This window comes from Muntiacus reevesi, chromosome 1 (assembly GCF_963930625.1).
Source record: "Muntiacus reevesi chromosome 1, mMunRee1.1, whole genome shotgun sequence".
NCBI classification, from domain to species: domain Eukaryota; kingdom Metazoa; phylum Chordata; class Mammalia; order Artiodactyla; family Cervidae; genus Muntiacus; species Muntiacus reevesi.
Window position 1 is genome coordinate 64902677 of NC_089249.1, and position 27979 is coordinate 64930655.

Here is a 27979-nt window from a genome sequence, read left to right on the forward strand (position 1 = left end):
GGGTGAGATCACAACAGACAACACTGAAATACAAAGGATCATAAGAGACTACTACCAGCAGCTCTATGCCAATAAAATGGACAACTTGGATGAAATGGACAAATTCTTAGAAAAGTATAACTTTCCAAAACTGAACCAGGAAGAAATAGAAGATCTTAACAGAGCCATCACAAGCAAGGAAATCGAAACTGTAATCAGAAATCTTCCAGCAAACAAAAGCCCAGGACCAGATGGCTTCACAGCTGAATTCTACCAAAAATTTAGAGAAGAGCTAACACCTATCTTACTCAAACTCTTCCAGAAAATTGCAGAAGAAGGTAAACTTCCAAACTCATTCTATGAGGCCACCATCACCCTAATTCCAAAACCAGACAAAGATGCCACAAAAAAAGAAAACTACAGGCCAATATCACTGATGAACATAGATGCAAAAATCCTTAACAAAATTCTAGCAAACAGAATCCAACAACATATTAAAAAAATCATACACCATGACCAAGTGGGCTTTATCCCAGGAATGCAAGGATTCTTTAATATCCGCAAATCGATCAACGTAATACACCACATTAACAAATTGAAAGATAAAAAACATATGATTATCTCAATAGATGCAGAGAAAGCCTTTGACAAAATTCAACACTCATTTATGATTAAGGGCCCCTTTTTAAATAAAATCTCTTGCTTTGTCAATACGTGTCGCCTCAAACAATTCATTTCTGAGCGTTAGACAAGAGCCCCCATGGGTCCCCCTTCCTGCCACAAATACATAAAAAAAATTTATTCTTCTGTTCAAGTTAAAATATGTTAAGACAGTTTGAGGTCATGTTGCTGGATATTCCATGACCCATTTCTTACTCTCTTTAGCTCTATTTCCTTTTACCATTAGCTACTTCATCATCCTTCACTGTATAAGTTATTAAACCTTCCAACTATCTTTTGACTCACTGGAATATGTGTGCTCTTATATGCACACACTTGGTTGACTAGAACAGAAGGAGGCCAGTGGTATGTATGAGCAATGTGATTTATTATGGACAAATAGTAGGAAAAATGCTACTAATATCCACAGATAAGTTCCTTAAGTCAAATGTAAAGAGACAATATTATTAAAAGTTTGCTTTATTTTTCTGTTGAATCAAGTATCAATACTATCTCCCAATTACATTTTATGCCTTACAAACATTAGCACAGTTAGTATCAGCTCATCATCAACTGAGTAATAAATCAAACTAGGTCCCGGTGGTTACGTCCATATCTAGATTGCCAGGGTGATCAGGAACTCTTATTTGTTTGCTTTAGCTTTTAGTTCTTGGTTATATCTATAAAGAAAACAGAAAAAAAAAGCATGAATCACAATAAACACATTCATTTTTTAACTAAAAAATTTTTTTCTTTTTTTGGTTGCACTGCACAGCATGTGGGATCTTAATTCCCTGACCAGGGATAGGATCCATGCCCCCTGCAGTGGAAATGTGGAATCTTAACCACCGGACCACCAGAAAGTCCCTAGATAATATTTATAATAAGACGGGAATGAGAAGCATATTCCATTTCTTCTTTTTCACTAGTCAAGAGGCTATATAGTTGTAAATACAATCTTGCCAGGGGCTTATAGGTAGAAATATGCAGAAAGGAGAATAACCTAAGGACTTTATTTGAATCTGGCTTGAAACTGTCAAAAAGTCTTAACTGACTTACAGTTAGCTATACAAAAGTATTAATTTAATGTAAGAATATTTTCATTCTTGAACTATATGAGAGTATGACAAATGTGAACATATGTATAAAATTTACCAAAACGTAGTCACCTAGAGCTTTTAATTTTATATTCACAAAGCATCTTCCCTGAGAATACAATCAGTTGGGAATGAGCCTGTCTAGTCACTAAAAATATAATTCTGTGACACAGGCTGGCTACTGGCTTAGGAGGTGTAACATTTAAGTTTTTTGAAACTAAGGACAATTTCTTCATTTCTCATTAATTCTCAATTTTCACTAATTCAAAGAAGAACTAACCACAAAGCTACAGAATCTTTCTGTTTTACAACACCCTGGGCTTCATTTACTAATCTTCTCAGCTGAAAATAGAGGGGAAAATTGAACAAGCACAAGAAGGAAGCTATTCTAAGAAGCCTATCATACCTCCTATACGTCTCAAAAGGCCCTGATTTCAAACATTAAACCCTATTTTCCTGAGCGCTCCAGAGAGTCCAACATTTGTTTTTCTAACTAAATCTCTCAATCTGCTATTTTAATTGTAAGGCTAAATATCCTTTTATTAAATTGTATCTGAATTTCTGCTATTAGAAATAACATTTTTGAATGTGGCACTTAGTGTTCTCATAGTTTTACTATCATGAGTTAATATAAGGTTAAAATAAGATGGTGTATGAGAAAAGTACTCTGTGAATAAAATCACTGCACAAACCGAAGTTTATATTGATATAAACCTAAATTTATATTAGGTTTATTAAGACCTAATTATGACCTAAAAGACCTAATTATGACCTAATTAAGACCTAAAAATGGTTATCAGGCATTTGTAGAATAAGGGAGTATTCATCTATCTGTTATGTCCTAGATTATTATGAAAAGATTACACAATTAAGCTGCAAGTAAAGCCAGATATGGTACAGATAAATGAAATTAAATGTACTATACACTACAAAATAGAATGCTTTCTGAAAAGAAGGAATATTACACAACTCAATGTTCTCTAATTTTATATTGAGATCATTCAATTTTTTTAGCCAAAGAAATTCATAACATTTTTTTGTAATTTTGGAAGGTCCTATGGTTCAAACAAAGCCAGAGCCTTCATCTAAGCTCATTCCAGAGTGTTAGCTAGTCACTGACAAATAATATTAATTACTGAATAAATAGTTTCAAGGGCTTCCCAGGTGGCTCAGTGGTAAAGAATCTGCCTGCAATATAGGAGATGCGGGTTTGATTCTTGGGTGGGGAAGTTTCCCTGGATAAGGAAATAGCAACCCACTCTAGTATTCTTGCCTGGGAAATCCCATGGACAGAAGAGCCTGGTGGGCTACAGTTCATAGGGTCACAAATAGTTGGACACAACTGAATGACTAAACGACAACAAAAACATGGAGAGCTTACCTCCAAATACGAAAGAGCTGAGAGGCTCCTGCTGTCCCAACAAAGAAATTAACAGCAAATAGACTCCAGTTTTTTGGAATAATTACAAGTGAGTATCTTGACCAAATAAAGCCTGTTGAAATAAAATATTTTTAAAAAACAGCATAGGTATTGCCTCAATCTTATCTAAACATTTAATATTAGAGTAAAATAATTAGACTAAGATTTTATTTTCTTGGGCTCCAAAATCGCTGCAGATGGTAACTGCAGCCATGAAATTAATAGATGCTTGTTCCTTGGAATAAAAGCTATGACAAACCTAGCGAGGATATTAAAAAGTAGAGACATCCCTTTGCCAACAATAGTCAAAGGTATGGTTTTTCCAGTAGTCATGTATGGATATGACAGTTGGACCACAGAGAAGGCTGAGTGCTGAGGAACTGATGTTTTCAAACTGTGGTGCTGGAGAAGACTCTTTTTTCTTGGAGAAGACTCTTGAGAGTCCCTTGGACAGCAAGAAGATCAAACCAATCAATCCTAAAGGAAATCAACCCAGAATATTCATTGGAAGGACTGACGCTAAAGCTGAAGTTTCAGTACTATGGTTATAGAGCTGACTCCCTGGAAAAGACCCTAATGCTGGGACAGATTGAGGGCAGGAGGAGAAGGGGGTAACAGAGGACGAGACTGGGTGGCATCCGCAACTCAACAGACATGGGTTTGAGCAAACTCCGGGAGATAGTGAAACAGAGTAGCCTGGCATGCTTCAGTCCATGGGGTCACAAAGAGTCAGACACGACTTAGCGACTGAAAAGCAGCAGCATAAAGTAGGGGAAAAAGGTTATAGTCTGAGATTTAATGAAGTTGGTATAATTCAGGATTACACAGAACGCTCAGTTATTACATCAAAGAAAAACTTTTATAACCCTCCTTCTGCCTTCTTCGGCTATAGTCTAATAACTGCCTAAAGGTAATACCATTAATTTCTTTGTGTGTGAGTGTGCGTGTATGTATTTCAAATGTTAAACAGTCAAGTAAATTGATGTAAAACTAATTATTGAATGTCCTATATGGAAGATATTCAGTTAATTTACCTGTAGCCATCAAAACAGCAGATTGAGCCGTGCTGAGTTTTTCTGCAGGTCTGGCCATGTCAGCCAATCCAGCACACACCAGCCCCTGGAAATAAATGTTTTTTCAATGTTACTCTTTTTTAGAAGTGGAAGTATCAGAGTGTTGGTATAATTTTAAATTTCTCAGTTAGGTAATTTTTCCTTAATGTCAAAGTATACATGGTCATTTCTTCTCTGGCATATTTTTAATACTGTCTTTTATAGAATCATTCTACTCATACTCCACCACCAGCATCAGTCAGAAAGTTGAGTAATGAGTCCTAATAGAATATTAGTTATGCTACTCTACTACACAGATTAGAATACATAATAGAATGATTTTTATTGCTGAAAAATTCACTCCTACACAAAATAAAGAGATACTGGGACAAAGAACCCCTATGTACCCATCACCCAGTCAACAATTATTGAGATTCTGCCATACTTACCTTTTCTCCTCCCTTTCTCCTTTTTTCTTTAAGTATTTTAAATCAAATTCTAAACATGTCATTAGAAAACACGGTCTTAAGAAATTCATTTTCAACTTCCCTTGAGGTCCAGAGGCTAGGAATACGTATGCCAATGCGGAGGACATGAGCTGGATCCCTGGTCTGGGAAGATCCCACCTGCCAAGGAGCAGCTAAGCCCAGAGCCACAACTATTGAAGCTTGGGTGTTCGAGTGTCCAAGTTCAGCAACTACTGAGCCCGCCTGCTGCAGCTACTGAGGCCTGAGTGCTCTAGAGGTGGTGCTCTGCAACAAAAAGAGCCACTGCTCGCTGCAACTAGAGAAAGCCTGTGTGCAGCAAGGAAGACCCAAGAAAGCCAAAAATAAATAAATAAATTCATTTTCAGGTTTTATTCAGTTCCTAAAAGATGCATGAAACATTAAAAAACAGTTTTTTTCTCCTAAATAGAACACATGTATACTAGTGAATTTATATACAAATTTAAACCAATTAAAATGATTTTTATTTAATAAAGTCATTGGTTCAAGAAAGCAGTGATTCTGGCTCAATGTGGCAAATGGTTAAATACAGAAGTGGAAGTAAGAGGTATATCATAACTAACACTACTTTTCTTCTTAATTTTCACCCATAGTCATGTGATTTTCTTCTCAAATAGCTCCAAATCATCACTCTTACTTTTTTCTTCCAGGTCCTAACATACATTTTCTCTCTTGCATATTTGTTCCACTTTGGCAGGGTGAAATACTGCCCTTGTATAGGGGAAGAAGGGGACTGGTTTCCATCATTATTCTACTCGGTCCATGTATTACTACATTGTGGCTTTTCAAATACACTAGAGGCTATATTCTAGCATTGTCTTTTGGAAGAAGTTAACAGCCATGATTGTGTTTATGCTCAGAGTATACATTTCATTTTTCTAGGACATATTAGTAATCGTTCTCCCTCACAAAGATCCTGAGTGCCTGCTCCCACAGTTCTTTTTCTTTTCTTCTTGAAATCATCTTCTTTCTTAATATAGATGTATATATTTTCTGATCCATATACAAAGACGTTGGAGATATCATGCCCTTTGACTCTAGTATTTTAGTGTATATTTGCTAAGGACAAGACTATCTTCCCATTTTCTTAATCCATAATCTAATCACAAAGTTTAACATGGACAAGACACTGTTGTCTAATGTATAGTTCACAGTTAAATTTTGACATAGTTAAAACTGTCCCAAAATGTCTTAAAAAAATTGTTTTTTCTTGTCTAGAGTAGTTAAGTCAGGAGAATACACTGCATTTGGATGTTACACCTTTTAGTCTTCTTCTGAAACTGAAGTATAGTTGGTTTATAATACTATATTACTTAGTTTCCTTTCCTGAATTTTTAAAAAGCCCTTTCAATTTCTATACCACTCTAATGTCATGTAAATTACCTTAGAAAATCTTATTGTGAATATACTTATCTCTGTCATTTAGAAGTTTGATGACTTTGGTCAAGTTATATAATACTCTCTCTCTCTTTTTTTTTTTTTGGCCATACAGCTTATTGGATCTTAGCTCCCTGACAAGGGATTGAATTTGGGCAGCCTGCAGTGGGAGCGCTGAATCCTAACCACTGGACAGTCATGGAATTCCCCATGACACTTGTCTTATATTCTTCATGTATAGAATGAGAATATTAATAGCTACCCTTGCAAGAGTGATATATTATTAAATGAGATAATATGATTTAAAGATAGTTAGCATAGTGTCTGGAAAATATTACTGTTAGCAACGACAAATAGTAGTTTACATTTTTAGAGAAACAGAGGTAAGGGAATATTAGTCTCTGTACTCTTTCCTGTATTTCTAGCCTCAGGGGCTAGAAGGTCAATGTTCCTCTTCTTTATTATGAACTTTATTCACATAATAGAACTGTAGAGTCAGAGAGTGCGTAGAGTATACCAAAAGATTGTGTAAATTACTCCCTAACATAAGAAGAAAATACCAATTGTAGTACCAAAAAGTACCAAAAGTGACTTTTAAAGAGGGTCATGAAGTGTTTAAGAGCCTAGGCTTTGAAGTCAAATTAGACTACAGTTTTAGTTCTTTGAACCTCAGTATCTTTACATCTCAGATTTTTTCTGGTGAAGATTAAATATGAGACAATGTATTAAATAATCCAATACAGACAGTTTGGCATCTAGCAGATTCAAGTTATTTCTCTGCTTCCATTAATTAAAAACTGGTTTTCAAATGTGTGTGATTCTTTTTGGCACCTTGTTATCGCCACTGGGTGGAGTAAATACTCAGATAGTGTGGAACATTTTTTTCCTTCTTTTCTTCCAGTATTTTCTCCTCTAGTTAAAAAAAAAAATCTCATATAACACTTTTAGAGGAGTGTAAAAAACAATGAAAAACCACTGTATAATATTCCAATTCCAAACACTTAAGAAATAGCAAAGTTCTCAAGATTCTAAACTGTGAATTAGCCTATGTTAGGAGTTATAGCTGGAAAAGCAAGGAGCTAGATACTAAAAATCAGCATAGATAATCTTAAAACAGTTTGACTTATTCCTAAGGACAGAAAGAAAAAAAATTAGCTACACAATATGGTATACTGTTCAAGAGTTAAATATAACCTAGTCTGTGCAAAAAGACTATGAGCAGAAAGAAAAGAAAGCTCTCTGAACTGACCTTCACATAATAGTTTCCCCAGGTTAGCCAAGGGGCTTCCTTGATAGCTCAGTTGGTAAAGAATTCACCTGCAATTCAGGAGACCCCAGTTCGATTCCTGAGGCAGGAAGACCCCCTGGAGAAGGGATAGGCTACCCACTCCAGTATTCTTGGGTTTTCCTTGTGGTTCAGCTGATAAAGAATCCACCTGCAGTGTGGGAGACCTGGGCTCGATCCCTGGAGGCTACCCACTCCAGTATTCTGGCCTGGAGAATTCCATAGACTGTATACTGGGCTGTTCATTCTGTATTGTACTCATGCATTTTTGCTCTCACCAGTTTTTTTTTTTATCAAGTCACTGTAGTTGTCCTCAGACCTGTTTATACCAGTTTTGTTGCAGAGAAGCCAATTTTGACTCCATGTTGGAACTGTTTCTTTGACTTGCTTTTTGCTGCTTTTGTTATTATAATTACACAGAACAGCCTGCCTCAGAATCCTGTCCCTCTGTCTGACTATAAAGTGCCTTTGTTCAGAACCCTGTGCACCTGTAGATGGAAGGAGGGAAGAAATCAACACATCCCCTGCCTGAGGCTTGCCATTCCAGGAGATTGGCAAGATTAATGGTCTTTTTACTTTGGTTCCTCACCTCCCCCCATCTCTGATCTATAAAAGAACCTGGCATCCAGATCCCGATAAGATGGTTATTTTGAGGCATTAGGCTGCCATCTTCTCAGTCAGCCAGCTCCTCAATCAAAGTCTTCCTTGCCTCAATCCCTCGTCTCTCGGATTCACCAGCCTGTTGTGCAGCGAGCAGAGCAGAGCGAGCTTGGACTCGGTAACAGTTTTATTTTCTAATATAATTTATCTAATTTAATGAACTAGGTAAATAGCTGATATACGAAAAGAGGGTTGCTATTTCTATGAAACTAAAGTGATTGCTTTGGAAAGACTGAATAAAGGTTAAGTTGTTAAACTTGCTATCAAATTTGGTGTAAACAAGACAGATATAAAAAGATTGGTAGGGGGGAAACAGAAATCTAGCAGGTTTCTGTTATCAGACTCTTATGAAAGAGTCTATAAACTTGCTCTGATTTAAAGAAAACTAAACTAAAATTATACAGGATGCACTGTGGCTATAATTCTTCCATGATAAATGATGTGGAACTCAAAATCAGTGGATCCACACAGGAAGCCCTGGCATTATAGTAAATGATGGATAAATGAATATGTGTTTATAGTCTTAGGGTTAAAATAGTTAAAAGTATGTAATATTATTTTTTAGAATTATTCAATTTGACCTTTATGATTATCTGATTTCAACTAAAGTGGCTAAGAAGGATTCAACCATAGTTAAATATCTAAAGAAGCACAGTCTAAAATTCTTAATGTAGAACTTATGTGAGAACAAGACACAGGAGTTTCTATGGTTGTGCTGTCATCAGGAGACTATGCATGATGTCAACATGAACTTAAAATAGAAGTTTTTAAAGGAGATAGTGGAGAAAGCACTATGAGCATATAATACTGTTAATGTTTCAAAACACTGATAGACCAGACCAAAGAACCACCAAAGCTATTGGTAACACAAACAAACATCTAAATTGTGGCAGATCTGTGATCAGAGGACCCCTCATAAATTTACTGTAAATACAGTAAATCATTCTTTTAGCTTTTTTTTGGTAATTTTTTATTGGAGTATAGTTGATTTACAATGTTGTATTAGCTCAAGTGTGTAGCAAAGTGAATCAGTTATACATACATGCATATCCACTCTTTTTAGATACTTTTACCATACCGGTCATTACAAGGCATTGAATAAAGTTCCCTATTGCTATGCACTAGTTCCCTGTGCTACACAGTAGATCTTCACTAGTTACCTATTTTATCATTCTTACTTTTTAAATAATGTTTCTAGAAACAATATTTCAGAAATTAATTCAACTTTGTAGATGCATAATTTTAAGTGTTGGTAGGAGAGAAGAGGAAGGAAATAGTAATATACCTTTCACAGTATTTTTTTTAATACTACACTACTTTTAAATGCTTAAGAGTATGGGCAGAATCATTAAAGCTGATATTCTGTAATTTCTTTTTTAAACTGATAGAGCCTTTTTGCAATATACAAATCTAAAAAAAGAACTGCTCCCTAGTTCTCTGTAAATATAGTCCCCTACCACTAATTTACTCTAGTCCTGTTTTATAGGTGAGACAAAGGGGCACAGGTAGAACTTGCCTAAGGCCATAAAATTGCTGCTGCTGCTCTCGCTGCTAAGTCACTTCAGTCGTGTCCGACTCTGTGCAACCCCAGAGACGGCAGCCCACCAGGCTCCCCCGTCCCTGGGATTCTCCAGGCAAGAACACTGGAGTGGGTTGCCATTTCCTTCTCCAATGCGTGAAAGTGAAAAGTGAAAGTGAAGTCGCTCAGTTGTGTCCGACTCTTTGCGACCCCATGGACTGCAGCCTACCAGGCTCCTCCGTCCACGGGATTTTCCAGGCAAGAGTACTGGAGTGGGGTGCCATTGCCTTCTCCACCATAAAATTGAGGGATAGCTAATTCCAGTTCTAACATTCTCAACTACTTAGATTTACAACTGAGTTTCTGAACTGTTCTAACAATTTAAAACTACACATTTAAAAGAATTAAAATATCCTACAACCCAACAACAAAAAACAACTTTATTAAAATTTGGGCAAAGAGTTTAAATACATAGTTTTCCAAAGAAAATGTAAAAGTGGTCAATAAGCATATGAAAAGATGCTTAGCACAGGTAAATGCACATCAAAACAACGCACCACTTCACAACCATTAGGAAGGGTATTATAAAGCAACAACAAAAGTAACAAGTGTTGGCAGGGATGAATGGAAACTGGAAGCCTTGTGAATGTAAAACAGTGCAGCCACTGTGGATAATAGTTAAGCGGTTCATTAAAAGATTAAATATAGAATTACCATATGATTCAACATTCTATTTGTAGTTATATACACAGAAGAACAGAAAGCAGGGTCTGGAACAGATATTGTATGGACACCCATGTGTCTATCAACAGAAAACTGAAAAAACAAAATGTGATACATACATACAATGAAATATTATTCAGACTTGAAAAGGAAGGGAATTCTGACACAGATAAACCTTAGGATATTATGCTAAGTGAAAAACACCAGGCACAAAAAGACAAATACTGAAATACTGTATGATTTCATTTATAGAAATTCACAGAGAAAGTAGAATGCTAATTGCCAGGGGCTGGGGAAGAGGGAAGTGAAGAGCTATGGTTTAATGGGTTAATAGTTTTAGTTCTGCAAGATCAAGAGTAGTAGATCACAATACTGTGGAACAATTATCCTACAATTAAAATAAATTAAAAGAAAAGTACTAGAGATTGGTTGAATAGTGATATACTCAACTCTAAGAAAGAGGTTAAGATGCTAAATTTTATGTGCATTTTATTACAATAAAAAAGAAAGCCTGTAGATCTGTTAGGGGAAGCACACTGATTGAAACCGCCCACCCTGGCCAGGCACCATAGTAACCATTTGCAAGAGTTGTTTTATGACAGGAGATCCTGATAAGGAATACAGACCTAATAAGCCACCACCAACCGGAAGAGTTTGGGAAAGGTCGAAAGGAGACACCGCGTGTCCGTCCATTTCCCAGAGTCCCTCTCGCTAGCATCCATCTTGGCTGAGCAATGCGTGGGCCACCAGGAAAGACTCTGAGTTAGAATGACTGGCCAAAGACCACCCGGAAACTAATCCCATCAGCATAAAACCCAAGACTGCGAGCCACGCGGCAGAGCAGTTCTCCCAGGTCCCCTCACCCTCCCGCTCTCCGCCCGGGTGCCCTTTCCCAGTAGAATCTCTTGCTTTGTCAGCACATGTGTCTCCTTGGACAATTCATTTCCGAGTGTTAGACAAGAGCCCAGTTTCGGGCCCTGGAAGGGGTCCCCCTTCCCGCAACAAATATAGGGCCTATTATTAAAACACAAATTACTGGGCTCCATCCCCATAGTTTCAAACTTAGTAAATCTGCAATGGGGCCTGAAAATTTGTGTTTCTAACATGTTCCTGGATGATGCCAAGGTTGCAGGTCCGGGGATGACATTTTGAGAAGCACTGCATCAAGCCAAAACTGGCCTTTCCAACATAAAATCAATGATTTGTTATTAATAGCCATTACAACTACTTCTTTTCAGCTAAATGAGAACATTATGAATGGAAACTCTGGCATAGGATAAAAGCATTTACTGTGGAGTCAGAAGTTCCAGATTCTATCGTTTACCAAAAGTTTATGTATATATACTGTATAAATTCTTCTACTTTTTGAGACTATGTTTATATATATATATATATATAAACATATATATATATATATCCTGGATAAATTCTACTTTTTGAGACTAATTTTCCTTGCCTCTGTTTTGGTGTTAGTATCTTAAGTTCTCAAACTAAGTTAATAACAAAAGTTAATTTTGGGCGGGGGAGGAGTTCAAACCAATTTAATGTTTTACATAGTCACAAAATTTTAGAATGAAGTTTCATGTTCTTAGGGCCCAAATTATAAGCATTTTGATGATAATAGGTTCCCCAAAGGGCTCCTTATCTAAGGAGTTCAAAAGACCCCAGGTAGGTAGTATGCTTATAGAGTAAAAATGATACATCTGAGAGTATTTGCATGAAATTATTTCAAGCTGTATCATGAATATTTAAAGTACATCCTTCAAAAAAAAAATAAATAAAGTACATCCTTCAGAAAAATTACTTCAAATTAATAAGCTCTTTTAAAGAATATCTTTTTCAGTAGCATCAGCCAAAACCCAAGACTTACCCATTTCATAATTGGAGCCCAGAAAAATACTGTTCTGGGACCTGGAAAAAAAAAAGAAAGAAAAATTTAGCAATAAACTAACTATTTTCTATATGCCTTTTAAACAGCCATCACATTTCAAAAACTCAAAGATTTATGAATCTATTTCTAATAATTATTACTGTGCTTTCTGCATGCTTTGTATTTAAGTTAAAATTTAGAGAGTCACCATGGTATCAATTTTTCATACAAGTTGTTTTGATTTCCATGTCAATTCTCTGTATTTTTGAGAACTATTAAAATTAGCTAAAGTATAATAGAGGTGGTTTTGGAAACTATTCTCAGTGTATTTTGCTTTGAACATGGAACTTAATATCATTTTATTTAAGGATAATCTTCAATTTGAAGAAATGATAAATTATGGAATTTTTGTGATATAAACCTCAGTAGATATATATATGTATATATTCACTAATTCTATTAATATTTATTATTATAAATGATGTCACCACATGTATTCTAATAAAAGTTCTTACAAAAATTCTATACATCCTAGTAAAAAATTAATGACCTTAACCTAAATTAATTTAACCTAACTTTAAAGGGCATATGGGAAAGGGAAAAGTCCTTGTTTTAGTTATCCTGGTACTCATCCATCTCATGCAAAATGTTCAATAAATGTTGACAGTATTTTTGAAATACTGTCAGTATTTTGAATATATTTGTATTTCAAAATAGTGACAGTATTTTGAAAAACAACTCTGGTTTTCCAGATAACCTGGGATTTGAGAAGCACTGTGAATTTCAGAAACAAATAAGCAATTTGTTTCAGAGCTAGAAGTAAACTCACAGATCATCCTTCATTTTTACCAATAGGCTCAGAGAAGTTCCATGACCTACTTAAGTCATGCGGGTAGTAAGCCCAGCATTGTAACTAGAAACTAAATGTTCTAACTCTCAAAACTTGTGCTCTTTAACCAATAACCAATAACATAACTTCTTACTCTTCCAAATCACAGATCTCTTTTAATCTTTCAGGGCATACAGTGACAGGAAAAAAACAGATCTGTCCATGGTAAATCAAAAGCTAAATCTAATACATATCAGAGCACTTAATATGGTGTGTAATGTTCTCAACACACTGGATCAACAAAAGACATTTATTTCTTAACATAATTTCACATAAGATTTTTAAGCAAATTCAAAATTTTAAAAGTCTAATTATATTCATGAATATTATTTCTACCTTAATATTCCACTTTACTTTGTAAAAATAAATAAATCACATCTAAAAGGGCATAATCACCCAAATGTAACACATTTATTTCTCTTCATCTACTCCAGTAATATTTCTCAATAGCACTATCAGGTAAGAATGATTTTTTTCCCCAATTTTACCCCTAGTAGGTAAGCATGGGAATACCAGACCACCTCAACTGCCTCCTGAGAAACCTGTACATAGGTCAAGAAGCAACAGTTAGAACCGGACTTGGAACAGACTGGTTCAAAACTGGAAAACGAATACGTCAAGGCTGTATATTGTCACCCTGATTATTTAACTTATATACATGCAAAATGCTGGGCTGGATGAAGCACAAGCTGGAATCAAGATTGCCAAGAGAAACATCAATAACCTCAGATATGCAGATGACACCACTCTTATGGCAGAAAGCGAAGAGGAACTAAGAAGAGGAACAAGACACCTTGATGAAGGTGAAAGAGGAGAGTCTAAAATCTGGTTTAAATTTCAGCATTGAAAAAAATTAGATCATCGCATCTTGTCCCATCCCTTCATGGCAAATAGATGGGGAAACAATGGAAACAGTGACAGACTTTGTCTTTTGGGGCCCCAAAAGTCACTGTGGCTTTTGGGGCCCCAGTGACCGCAGCCATGAAATCAAAAGACACTCCTTATAGAAAAGCTATGACAAACCTAGACAGTGCATTCAAAAGCAGAGACATTACTTTGCCAACAAAGGTCCATACAGTCAAAGCTATGGTTTTTCTAGTAGTCAGCTATGGATGTGAGTGTAGGACCATAAAGAAGGCTGAACACTGAAGAATTGATGCTTTCAAACTGTGGTGCTGGAGAACTCTTGAGAGTCCCATGGACAGCAAGGAGATCAAACCAGTCAATCCCAAAGGAAATCAACCCTGAATATTCACTGGAAGGGCTGATGCTGAAGCTGAAGCTCTAACACTTCGGTTACCTGATGCAAAGAACTGACTTATTGGAAAAGACTCTGATGCTGGGAAAGATTGAGGGCAGGAGGAGAAGGGGACGAAAGAAGATGAGATGGTTGGATGGCATCACCGACTCGATGGACATGAGTTTGAGCACGTTCCAGGAGATGGTGAAGGACAGAGAAGACTGGTGTGCTGCAGTCCATGTGGTCACAAAGAGTTGGACATGACTGAGCAACTGAACAACAATAACAAGGTGAATATTCACTGTCATTAATAAAGAAATGTTTCCAATCACATACATAAATAACATTTAAAAGATAAAATTGAATTAAACCTATTATTTAAAAATAACAGATAGTAAAACTGAAAAAGCATGGAGCTAAAAAAAGAAAAAGCCGGGGTTTAAGCTAAGATTTAGTTGCATTTGTGGCTTCAGTTTGTTGCAGAGATCATTCATTCATTCACTCATAGTAATTACTTCATGCTTTATAGTCCCCTAGGCACTAAGGATACATTGGCAAATAAAACACAGAGCTGGTTTTTCATAACTTAAGCACAGGCAGGTTAAGTAAAATCATATCTGTAAACTGTATAAAAACATTTTAGGGAAATAATTCTAAAGTGCTTTTCATCAAAACCACTCTATTTTCAGTTATATAATACTACCACTCAAAAGTGAAAATTAAAGCAGTGATAATACTTCTTTTTTGGATGCATTTTGGCTGAATTACTATCAAAAGTAGTAGTTGGTTAATGTTAACAATAAGGAGAGAAATTTGAAAAATATAAAAAATGGTATCTGATCCTTGTGTAACTTTTGCTTATTAATTAGTTCTAAAAAAGTATCAAACAGTATAAACTATTGCTCACCTTTAGCAATACTAAGTGATTGTAATGTTACAGTTTGGACTCTGCCACTATACAACATATCCTTGGTATAGTTTTGTAGTCCTCTCAAACTAATTCACATTGTTCAATGTGGTTTAAATACAACGGGATTTAAAAATCAGATGTACTATTGCTAATATTTTACTAATAATCTACTGTAATTAGCTCTGTATTTACTTATATTGATAAGTCTGGCTTATACATATGAGTTTCTAAGTAAGCTTATTGATTCCCTAGAACATTTTACAACTCAGTTTTATTGGCAAGCAAAGGATAGTACACCCTCTAGGCCTGAGGGCGGGCCAGCCCAAAAGGAGAGGCCTCAATCCCTCTTTGGCCTCCTCCTTTTAGATGTTTGTCTTCTCCCCGCCTTGAGCCTGCCCTATGCAAATTGGGCTGGCTAAGAACTTCACCTGAAGTTCTCACTCGTGTCAGTGGATTTTCCTTTGTTCTGTTTTTGTAGGCTTTTTCCTTTGTCTTTTAGCCACCACAATTTGGGGCTCCTTTTCCCTATTCTAACTTTCTAACATTCCCCCCTCAAGAGATGGGAGGCCCAATTCTTTGGGAATAGGGGTGTCGAGGTCTCTCTGGCTATTTCCTGCTGAGCTGGGATGGCTAGGGGCATTGGGCCTTCCCCTCTTGCTCCTAGAACATTTAAACTTAATCCTAAAGTTCCTCTGTAATTTATCTTATTTCCTCAATCTTCAGGGAGCTGGATACCATCTTTAAACTAATAATTCTTCGAACACTAGAGTATCATGGCATAGCCCCTGTCTTTCCTTATGGCCCAAAACAATTATTCATCTTCTTACATACATATGACAGTTAGTCATTTTTATGCTTGACTATGTACTGTAGTTTTCTATATTTTAAATTAGAGCAAATCTAGACAGTACTGAAATGGTTGCTGGGAGAATTAAAACTATTAAGGAATTCTAAATTTTAATGTTCTTTTAACTGAGTGAAAATCTATATTTAATTCCTGAGTTGTTAATCTTTAATCCAGTGTCCTAAATTTTGTACTGTTCTGATCACAGCCACCATTACACTTCTAGAACTCTGGGACATGATGATTCCCTCTTCTCAATATTTGAACAAGATAGGGAAATCTTTAGTAGATTAGGTTGGCATTTCGAAAGAAATGTTTAAAGGATAGAAAACATGAAGGCATTGAGTTTCAAAATATAAAGTCCTAATCCGAACTTGCCGGGGTCCAGCCTCGGCAGGATCCAGGGGGTACCCTCAGGATGAACGGCGTCGGCGAGAGAGAGAGAGACGTGAGACTAGCCTTGATGGGGCCAAGTCCGTGTTTTATTTTTTGACAACTCGTTTTATACCCTTTTACAGAACGTTTTCAAGGTACAAGATGCTTACTAATGATTACACAGGATTAGCATTACATCATTTTGTTTTTTAGGAAAAGCAGGATTTTTTTGCTTTCTAAATTCTATAGCAATTGTTAGCATATTATCTTTGAGGCTCTTAACATTCTATGCAGATCAGGTGATTGTAAACCTATTTTCCGTTTTTATGGTGACCTTAACTGAAAGGTAACAGGGTCATAGAGAAGTAGTACAGAGTAGAATTATATTCTTGTTAATACAAAAATTAATCTTTCTGCAAAAGTTGTCAGTTGCGTTTATCTAAGAAGTTTACCCCATACAGACTCTGCGGCTTCAGTGAGGCAGTTTCTACCTAGTACTCCTGGCTGACAATTAACAACCATCTCAATGTTACTACACTAGGGCTAAGTTTTTATTTCCCTAGATCTTCAACTATATTAACAATGGTTTTTATAACACAACCTTAGCACATCAAAGGCAAAAGTACAGCAAGCAAAACACAGCAAGTAAAACATAGCAAGCAAATCACAACCCAATAACCACCTATAGAATAATTTTCTTATGTTTTCCAATAGGACTCCTTTACCCCTTAAAAGGGCTCTATATCTATTAGGGCTTTTATATAATCAGGTTCTTTATGTTATTTTATGATTAGGATATTATAAGCAATCATGTATATTAGTACCAAGCGCATAAATGCATTTGGCTAACAAAACTACCAGCAAAGGAGTTTGAATTAAAACACTCCTTTCACCCTAAATAATGTCATAAAATACCACCACCTGGGAAACTTATTGATTAAAATTCTAAATTGATTCTTATTTGGGAAGAGATCGGGGAAGGCCTTCCTGCCTGTGTCAGAGAAATTAGGGAGTAGTCCATTGAGGCAGGCATCAGAAAGACAGATATCATCTTTAAGGTGAGAGCCGGGGGCAGCTTTCCGAAATCCCTGAAAACCTGATCTGCCTTGCCTATCAGGCTTTCTCCTCATGACCTTGTCATGGGTGGGATCTCGTGAGCTGGCCTTTTCAAAAAACCCCTGATAACCTGATTCGCCCTTGTTAGGGGCAGGGTCTCGTGAGCTGACCTTTTCGAAATCCCTGATAACCTGATTCGCCCTTGTTCGGAAGGTTTTTCTCCCCTATGGCCTTTCCAAGGGTGGGGTCCCGTGTGTTGGCTCCCGGCACGAACTTCTTGTTGTTTAGTCGTTAAGTCATGTCTGACTCTTTGTGACCACATGGACTGTAGCCGCCAGGCTCCTCTGTCCATGGGATTTCCCAAGCAAGAATACTGGAGTGGGTTGCTATTCCCTTCTCCAGGGAATTTTCTCAACCCAGGGGTCGAGCTCACATCTCCTGCATTGGTAGGCAGATTCTTTACTCCTGAGCGACCAGGGAAGCCCAAGTTAATTAAATTTTAGCCCAGGTCACTTGTTCTCAACCAGAGGTGATTTTGCTCCTCAGGAGACATTGACAATGCAAAGGACAATCCCCTACAACAATAATCCAGCCCCCAAAATATCTATTGTGCAAGGTTAGGAAACCTTGGCCTAGGTGGACTGATAAGCTAGGCAAACATGCAACTAGTTTCATGCTGTTTCATGGTTCTAAATCTTAGTTCATATTATCTTCTCTCAATATTTGGCCTTGTCTTCATCTGGCTAACTCCAACATCCTTCTAAAACTCATTGTAGGTTTTGTCTCCTCAAGGACTAGATTAAATGCTCCTTCTCCGAACTCTCAAAGCAGCAGCCTGTCTATTCTTCTATTGTTTACTGCACATAACAATTAAACTGAACTCTTTATGTATCCATTACTTTAATTAGACAAAGTCCTGAAGTTAAAGACTGTTTCTTAGTTTTCCTAGACAAATATTTTTGAACACAATTGAACTGGATGAACCATATCCAGGAGAGATGCTTATCAGAGATATTCAAATTTTAGGAAATTTGAATATTTGCCTTGATACTGCTGCATCTTCAAGGATGAACTTCAGGACACCAGGTTCTCTTTACATCAGGGCTGTACTAGACTTTGACTCATTAGTTATGCTACTGTTACACCACTATACTCCTCTTTTTGGCTCTTGAAAATTCTTTCCATGAGTCTGATGCCATAATGTACTAATCCTATAAGTCAATCTTTTCAAACTCTCTGGTTACTTTATTTAGCCTGAGTTTCTGAGATTCCTGTCATCACACTTGGCTTATTTTTCTTTGTCATTTACAAAGTCTCAGGGTCATATGCCGTATCAATTACCAAGTTTATTTTTTATCCCTGCGTGAAGCTTGGCTTCATCACTCAAGGATAAGCCAATACATTGTTTTAGTCTCTGGCTTTGGAATCCCAAACAGGCTCCACTCTTCTCTTTCAAAACTGATGCTTCCTCTTCTATCACCCCCCAAACTGTTTCCTCTAGGGTTCTAGTTTCTTTCCGAGCTGAAATGGTTGACCCTTCAGGGTTAATGAACAGTCAAGCTTTTCAGTAGCTTTGCCTGGTAACTGATTTACTCGACTGCCCTGTGCTTGGTGGTGGTTTTAAAATATCAATTGCCCTTCTCCCACATAACCAAACCAAACAAAAACTTCAAACAGTAAATTACTGTTGCTAGAACAAAGGCCAAAAGAAGTTTAGATATTTTATTTAAGGAATAATTTTAAACTACAAAACAAAGCCTAAATTAGTTTAATGACGGCTAAGCACTGAATTTAAAAGCATAAGTAGCATATATATATATATTGTAATAATAAGACATTCTAAATTTCTAATTTTTCTGAAATATTAGAGGATGCTAACAACTGACACAAATAATTAGAGATGTGTAAGTGCAAACAACAAGTAGTATTTTCTTCATTGTTTAAAAAAAAGGGGGAAATAGCAATACCCATGATCATACAATAAGTAAACAAAAATTTTCAAAGAAAACTTACTTTATTTTATCCTTCCACTTTTAAGTAGCCATTTTCTACCTTAAAAGTAAAGAAGTCAAATAAATGTAAACATGTATTAATTTAGGTATAGAGGCTATTTTCTTAAAAACAGCAGTCAATCAATAATGAAAATCGTAATGAGGAAACATGCCAACTGATTTTGACATTTAAAACATGAAACAAGTTAAAACATTTTTTTTATTGAAGTGTGGTGGATTAACAATATTGTGTTAGTCTCAGGGGTACAGCATAGTGATTCAGTTATACATATATAAATGTATATATAAATTTTTTTTTTCTTTTTTAGATTCTTTTCCATTACAGGTTATTATAGGATGTTGAACATGTGAAAGTGAAAGTTTTGCTTCCCTGGTGGCTCAGCTAGTAAAGAATCCGCCTGCAGAGTGAGAGCCCTGGGTTCCATCCCTGGGTTGGGATTTGGAGAAGGGATAGGCTACCCACTCCAGTATTCTGGCCTGGAGAATTCCATGGACTCTGTGGTCGCACACGACTGAGCGACTTTCACTTTCACAGTTGGTCCTTGAAGTATAAAATAGATCCTTGCTATTTACCTAAAACATGAAGATTAGACAAAAATGTTTTGCAAACAGGTACCACTCAAACAGTGAGAATACAATGTTACACTATCTTTCCTAGGTCTGTCTGGGAAAAACTGGTTTATGTTCTACAATGACACAGCTGTTCTCACTGAAGAGCATTAAAATAATAAACTCATTAAATAATCATGATACCAGAAGTGATTATAATACCTTAAAATCAAGATAAGCATAACTAGAGTATCTAGCTAACAATCATTATGATGAATGAAAAAACTTGATTAGGCAGAAATTTTAAATGGCTGAAAATATACTGAATAAAAAGCAGCTTTTAAGAAATTTAACCTAAAGTCTAAGATGAGAGAAATGTATTCCCATCAGATGTAAACGTACATTCTTTTAGACAAACAATTACCTAACAATACATTTTCATCTTGTTTCTTACAATTCCACTTTTGGAAGTTGAAAAAGATGTCAAATGCTGACTATTTAAAACTATGAACTGTAATGTAAAACAAATGTATGGTTACAAAAGGGGAAAAGGAAGGTGGGGAGGGACAAATTAGGAGTATAGGATTAACAGATACAAACTATTATACATAAACTAGAGTCGCAACAAGGATTTACTGTAAAACTATGAACTATTTTTAAGCATAATAAAAAAAATACAAAGAATAATGTAATGGTCATTTTTTCTTGTGTTGTTAAATGTTTGTCTGATTTTTAAAGTGAAACTGATGTTCTTTAGAGTTCAAATTTTTATGGGAAAATTTGAGGAATTCTGCAAGAGAATAATACAACCAAATATGTAAGACATATTTTCAAACAAATTAACAAACCTAGTTGCCTTGATGAACTTGTTAATAAAACAATGACATATTGATAATTTTATTTCCTAATTTCCTTATCTGAGAGGAATTTCTGATAATGAAATACTTCATAAATTCTACCCAGAAAGAATGTCCTTTATTGTATAATTCTCTTCCTAGGGAAAGATTTCCTTCCTGGAACAGAATAAATAACTTTTACACACATGCAAATATACACATATACAAATGTTGAATAGAGCTGCTCCCAATGTCGAAAATAAAATTCTTATTGAAAGTCGTCCACTACCCCACCTAGATCCTTTCATACCATTTCTTTACAGTTTATTGCTTCCAACATCCCTGAACTTTCCTCTGAAGTTCCTTGTGTCAATGAAGTCCACCTTTTTGCTATCATGGAACCAGCTACTTACAAATTCTTAGAATTCATACAGGTTATTATTCTTTGACACAGATACTGACTGTCAAAAATTACTCATTTTTATTTGTACTAAACCTAGTTCTGATTTCACATGGAGAACATGATCGGGCTACCATTTCAGAGTTAAGCAATCTTTCTATCTTCTGTAAGGCCTTGGAAAGAGCTTACTGAAATAGTACCCAGAGCATCATGGGTGAATAATGATTTTTAAAATGTTGAATGAAAACAGGCTTTGGTGAAAATGCCAAAGAAAATAACAGGTGAAGTGACTAACTATGATAGGTAATATGCATTTTAGGGTTGATACATTTTAAATTTATATATTTCTTCAATAACAAACTCAATGACTTCTAGATTTAGAAAGATTGTTTAAATTATCTAGTGCAAGCATTCATCTTATAAGCCAGGTATATGAGGTCGAGAAAGGTAAAATTACTTATATAAAATACATAGCACAGCAAGGATAAAAATTTAGATGCCTAAAACCTAAACTAACAATAATTATAGTCTTCCCTGATGAATTTCCTGAAGCCTCTGAAACTAAGAAAAGTCACAGCAGAAATACCAAATTGTAAACTGTTCCAGTTGGAAAGGGCCTTAAAGAAAATACAAACCCTCTTATTTTTATAGGATGAAAAAGAAAAGGCATTTCTTCAAACTTAATTGTCTCATATTCAGATAGTTCCAGATAGAGTAAGAACCAGAATGCAGGCTTCTTTGATCCCAGCCGTCTTTCTACTATGCCATACCATACTTTAAACATATTTCCACCTTTTATAGCCAAAATTATTACGTCTGAGAAATAATAAACTATTACTTATTGATGTACAGTTGATTTATAATGTTGTGTTAATTTCAGGTGTGCAGCAAAATGACTCATTGATTTATATATATATGTAAACACTTTTCCAGATTGTTTTCCCTTATAGGTTACTACAAAATATTGAGTATAGTTCCCTGTGCTATACATTTGGTTATCTATTTTATAAACAGTAACATGTATATAACTATTTATAGCTTCTCTAAGAGCTTGCTTCTCCTTTAATGTATCTAATGAATCAAATTAGATGAGGCATAAACAAGCTTAACTTCTTAAAATTAGTTTAAAATCAAAAGTTATGTTAAGTGTCAAACTAACAATTACAGCAAGGATTGTATTACTTTTATGATCTCTTCTGAGAATACAAAATCTCTGTGGCTAGGGATTTTTATTTTATTCATGAAAATAACTCAAATGCCAAAACAGTATCCAATATACAGTAGACCCTCAATAAATATTAAATAATTCAACTTTATTGGAGCTAACTAGTTTAAAGACATTCTATTTGACATCAATAACTTAAACATTTGAAATTCCAACTTTCCCTTTTGGTTCTCATTCCTTAATTTTAGGCTAATAGAAGTTAGTACTATAATAAATAACATATGTATATTTATATATTTATTGTATATTTAATCATGATATATTAAACACTGCTAATAGTTCATTTAGTATGTTTTTATTTTAAAAATACTCTCTAGGTCTATAAGATAAAAAGGAAAAACTAATTCTTTGGTCTAGGAAAAAGCAAATATTCCTGTTGTGAACACCGTAACGTAACTTTCTCATCAGCCTTCACAGAGAGAACATCATGTAATGTAAAGAATATTCTTAGCAATAGTAAGCTAAACACAGCAACACATTTTGCAGAAATATTTTTCCAAAAGTTCTTCCACTTAAGCCAAAATATAACTCATTATAAGCAAAGCTATGGTAAGCAAAAATTATATGGCTAAGATAGTTATTTTCTGTGCTGACTTAACTGAAGGATAGTTTTTATTTTTATTATTTATTTCTCATTTAATTTTCCCCCAGTTTTATTGAGATATAACTTTTTTTTTTTTTTTTGGCTGCACCTCACCGCTTGTGGGATCTTAGTTCCCCAAGCAGGGACTGAACCTGGGCCATAGCAGTGAAAGTTCAGAGTCCTAACCAGGTAATTTCTAAGGTACACCTCTTTAGAGCTGTGGTCTCCTAACTTTTTTAAAATTTTTACAAATTTATTTATTTACGGCTGCACTGGGTCTTCACTGCATGCAGGCTTTCTCCAGCTGAGGTGAGCGGGGGCTACTCTCTAGTTGCGGAGCATAGGCTCTAGAGCTCTAGAGTAGGTGTGGTGCGTGGGTTTAGCTGTCCCAAGGCATGCGGGATCTTCCTGGAGCAGGGACTGAACTTGTGCATTGGCAGTGGATTCTGAACCACTGAACCGCCAGAGAAGTCCTTTCCTAACTTCTTTTGAACATACTGCCCCATCAGTTTAAAAAATATGTCAGCATATACCCTCTATATACAATTTATATATACATGTTGACTCCATGGAATTCAGGTGTGTACAGATTTTCCTCAATTTATGATGGGGTTAAACCCCAATAAATCCATTGAAAGTTGAAAATATTATAAATTGAAAATTTATTTAATACACCTAGCTTAGTCTAACCTACCCTTAAATTGGGCAAAATCATCTAACACAAAGCTTATTTATAATAAATTGTTAATATATAATAAATAAATAAAGCTTATAATAAATTGTTGAATATCTCATGCAATTTATTGAACACTGGGGCTTCCCAGGTGGCACAGTGGTAAAGAATCTGCTTGCCAATGCAGGAGACACAGGAAATGCAGGTTCAATGCTTGGGTAGGGAAGATCTCCTGGAGGAGATCACTTCATGAACAGAAGAGCCACGGGGTCACAAAGAGACACGACTGAGAGACCAAGAATGAAGCACACATGTACTGAAAGTGAAAAACGAATGGTTATATGGGTGCAGAAGAGAGTCATTGGCTGTTTACTCTATGGTCGACTGAGAGTTGTGGTTTGTCGCTGCCACCTGTAAGGGCACTGTACCACATATCACTAGCCCCGGAAAAGATAAAAATTTGGATTTCTACTGAATTTATACTGCTTTTGAGCCATCGTGTAGCGTTGAAAAATCTTAAGTTGAACCATCCTAAGAAAGGGACTGTCTATTTACACATACACATATATGTAAATGTGCACTAATACATTATATATTATAAAATATACACAAAATGGAAACTTTAAAAAGATAAAGTAAGTACTAACAGAAGTTCTACTGTTTTCTCCCTATATTCCAAAGTTTCATTTTGTGCATCCTTTGGGACAATTCACCCCATTCTGGAGCTCATAAATACAAATGAAACACACATTTGGATAGAACTCTATTCTTACTCTAAAGAAGTAGATGATTATGTGCCACAGACAATATGTAGATAAATGAACGATGAAGACCACAGGTCTAACTATGTATATATAGAATGCAATATTCTAAGTCTAATAAATATTTATATAAAGACATATTCTTGTGACTTGTCTAGACATATTTGTCAATGATACGATTAAATCTCAAAAAATTTAGAACCCAGCCTTGCACATTACTGTGAAAACCTCCAATATGTGAATCCAGTCTAATGATGATTAGATATATCATTTAATGATTCAAAAACACATTATAATGTAAACTAGTACACAAAAACCTTGAATACTCCCTGTTAAGTCTTAGAACAATAGTTTCCTCAGATTTTATTCAATACTTGTGACAATCAACAAGTTATATTTTTCATGTTTCTTCATTTCTGCATTGGTGTGCCTACAACTTTTTAATCACAATTTTGCAGTGATGGGTATTCTTACTCCTGATATTAGTAAATAAGAGAGAACTAACACTAACATTTGTTGAAAGTCTATGTGCAAACACAGCTACATTTTACAGACAATACATACTTAACTTTCACAACAATCCTTAAATGGTGATAATTCAGTTCAGTTCAGTTTAGCCCAGTCGTGTTCGACTCTTTGTGACCCCATGGACTGCAGCACGCCAGGGTTCCCTATCTATCGCCAACTACCGAGGCTTGCTCAAATTCATGTCCATTATTTTGGAGATAATTATTATTCCCATTTTATATATTAGAGCTAAAGGTTAGGGGATTTAAGATCAAGGTCACACTGGTCAATCTGGCTTCAAAGTCTAGCTCCTTCCATCACACTGAAAAAAAGGTTACAGTAACTGAACTAGTCCAAGAGTATCTACATAAAATACATGATCTACAAACCAATCTCAAAAGAAAGATAATTTCCTTTCATTCTAAAAGCTGAATCAACTATTATGAACAATGACTATAAGTGGTTAAAGCCAAGACCCTGGAAAAGATCACTATAAACCTACCCTCCAACTCTGTTTTAAAGTAGTTTAAAATTGTTTCTCCTCTAGCCTGTCTTTATCCTATAGACCAAATACAAAGCTTAAGAGGGTCAGCACTGACCACAAGAATTCAGTTGAGACTAAAGCCGAGGGACTTCCCTGGTGGCCCAGTGGTTAAAACTTGGAGCTTCCAATATAGGGAATGAGCATTCAGTTCCTGGTTGGGGAACTAAGATTCCCCACATGTCAAACAGTTGGCCAAAATCATGCCATACAGTGCGGCCAAAAAATGAAAAAAAAAAAAAAGCCCAGATTATTACAGAAGCGTTGCTCAACTCTTCCTCCTGAAAATCTCTGCCACAAAACAGAGGACAATTTCCAAAAACTGTGTCTTAAAGAAACAAAAAGCAAATAAACTAATCTTCTTCATTAATAAAAATCTCTCCTTAAAGGTCAGTTTTATAAAGGGTAAACTACTGCAATAAATAATATTATACTAAAGCATAATTCCAAGACACAGATTAATCCATTATCAAACTTGGAAATCAGATTTAGTAATCATCTTAGATTCCCAAGAGCTGCTTCATAGTCAGCTATGTGGGGAGATATACAACTTTCCTAATGACACCCACTGCAGAGATAGATTTAACTATGTAGAGAAAAGGGCCACAGGGGGGTTGCACTTCAATCTTTCTATTTATAACACACTTTCTCCTTTGCTAAGTCTTAGGCTTGAAAGTGACTTCAGAATGTTATCTGGTTTGAGTTCCCAGTCAAGTAAGTACTATTACTAACGTTTATATAAGAGGTAACAGGATTTTAGACCTTAAAATAAAGAGTTGGAGGCATTGGGATCTTCCAGTTTCTTACAGAATTATTTTTTCAACTACAAGAACGCTGTTTTCCAATAGGTTAAAGAGAGAGCTAATATTTATTGAGCGTTTACGACGAATCAAACACATATGTTATCTTTACCTTTCACATCGACCACATTTCACAGAAACTAAGATCTAGGATTTTACCCAAGGTCACATCTAGAATTAGCAGCAGAGCAGAACTTAAATCCAGGTCTGTCAACACAAAAAGGTTCAGAAGGAGCTTGTTCAGTAGTAATTTAGGATAGACTTAAACAAACTAGACCTAGGAATGACACTGACTCAGAAACTGGCTAAGGCTTCTGCAGGCCTGTCAGCTGGAGCTGAAGGAAGTATGACCTTTACTCCAAACACTCTGGGGCGGTAAGACAGCTCTTCTGCGCGTGGGTCAATATATCACTACTCATGGAAGGAAAGGGGAGAGAATGAGGTTTCCTGGTGGCCCAGACCCTTTCCTGGCCGCAGAAACGGAGAAGGGTCAAACCAAGAGGCCTGGTCCGGATCTGAGTGGTGCCTAAGAGAAGCAGTGCAACAAAGGTCGCAAAGGGCGCAGACTTGAAAATCACGAGTTTTAGACATGTTGGAAAAGAAAATGTGAAAAGCAAGGAGCATGGGAAAGTACACAGATTCACTTGAGGACCAGGGGTTGGGGCTGTGGGTGAACTGTCCACCGGCAGAGTTGTCAGCGGATCGGTAAAGGGAGGAAAGGGACATGAAGGGAGGTCTCGGTGGGAGCCACTCTGGGTTCATTACCTGCCGGGTGGTTGTACAACGGCCTCAATTTTTCAGGCAGCAGGAGCTCCACTCTATCAAGGACCCGGTGGTAGGTGGCCCGCAGGCCCCGGACGCCGGCGGCTGACATTTCTGCGGACGAGTGATCGTGGGCAGCCGGGTGGTAGCGTGGCCGCGTGCTCGTCCCTGGCTGGCAATGTAGGGCAGCTCGTCACTTTCCCCTGTATCAACGCCTCGCGCCCTCTCTCCCTGGGTGCCTGCCCTTCCCCGGGCTGAGCCTGACCCCCCGGCGAACCACCCTTTGGCCCGCGCCCAGAGAAGGTTGTGGGGGCGGAGACTCTGCGACGGCCCGCCCCGAGCCCGCCTACTGGCTTCTCGCCGCCGGGACCCGGGAGGAGTGGCTAAAACAGGTAACTAAAGGATGGCCTCACCGAGTCAACCCAGAGGCCTACCGGCAGCGCGCTTGCGCAACCAGAGCTGCCCGCACTGATTGGCCCGTCCCGGGCGCGGGCAGGGTCCAAAGCAAACCTCCAATTTCTTCTTCCTGCTCTGGAAGCCATGTTGGAGAAGGGAAAGTGAAGCTGCATCGGCGGATACCCTTTCACTCTGCTTAAGGAGGCCCCTAAATAAAATGGACTATTCGGGCCTTCCGTGCCCCGACTAAAGATGACGCCGCATAACTCTCTTGCTTCCTTTGGAATGAGACTCGTGAACGCGAGACTTACGACTTCAGCTACTTCTCTATTCCTCATTTATCCATAGAGTATTAAGGATTTAATTAGAATGGCCTGAACCCAATTTCCTAGGGTAAGGGCGGCCATAGCACACACCTGCCTCAAAGCCCAGTGGCAGTCATCTCGCGAGAAAGGTTTGGAAGGGCGGGTGT

General features: G+C 36.7%; 1 protein-coding gene across 1 annotated transcript; it reads right to left on the minus strand.

Annotated features, from left to right (window-relative positions):
- Positions 1-1008: 1008 nt before the first annotated feature.
- On the minus strand, positions 1009-27433 carry MPC2 (mitochondrial pyruvate carrier 2). Its single transcript, XM_065946330.1, has 5 exons — positions 27115-27433; positions 12149-12189; positions 4191-4275; positions 3118-3229; positions 1009-1319 (listed from the first exon to the last, which is right to left on the minus strand). Exons 1-5 carry the CDS (start codon positions 27221-27223, stop codon positions 1283-1285), a joined length of 384 nt encoding a protein of 127 aa, XP_065802402.1. The 5' UTR covers positions 27224-27433; the 3' UTR covers positions 1009-1282.
- Between the last annotated feature and the right edge of the window lie 546 nt (positions 27434-27979).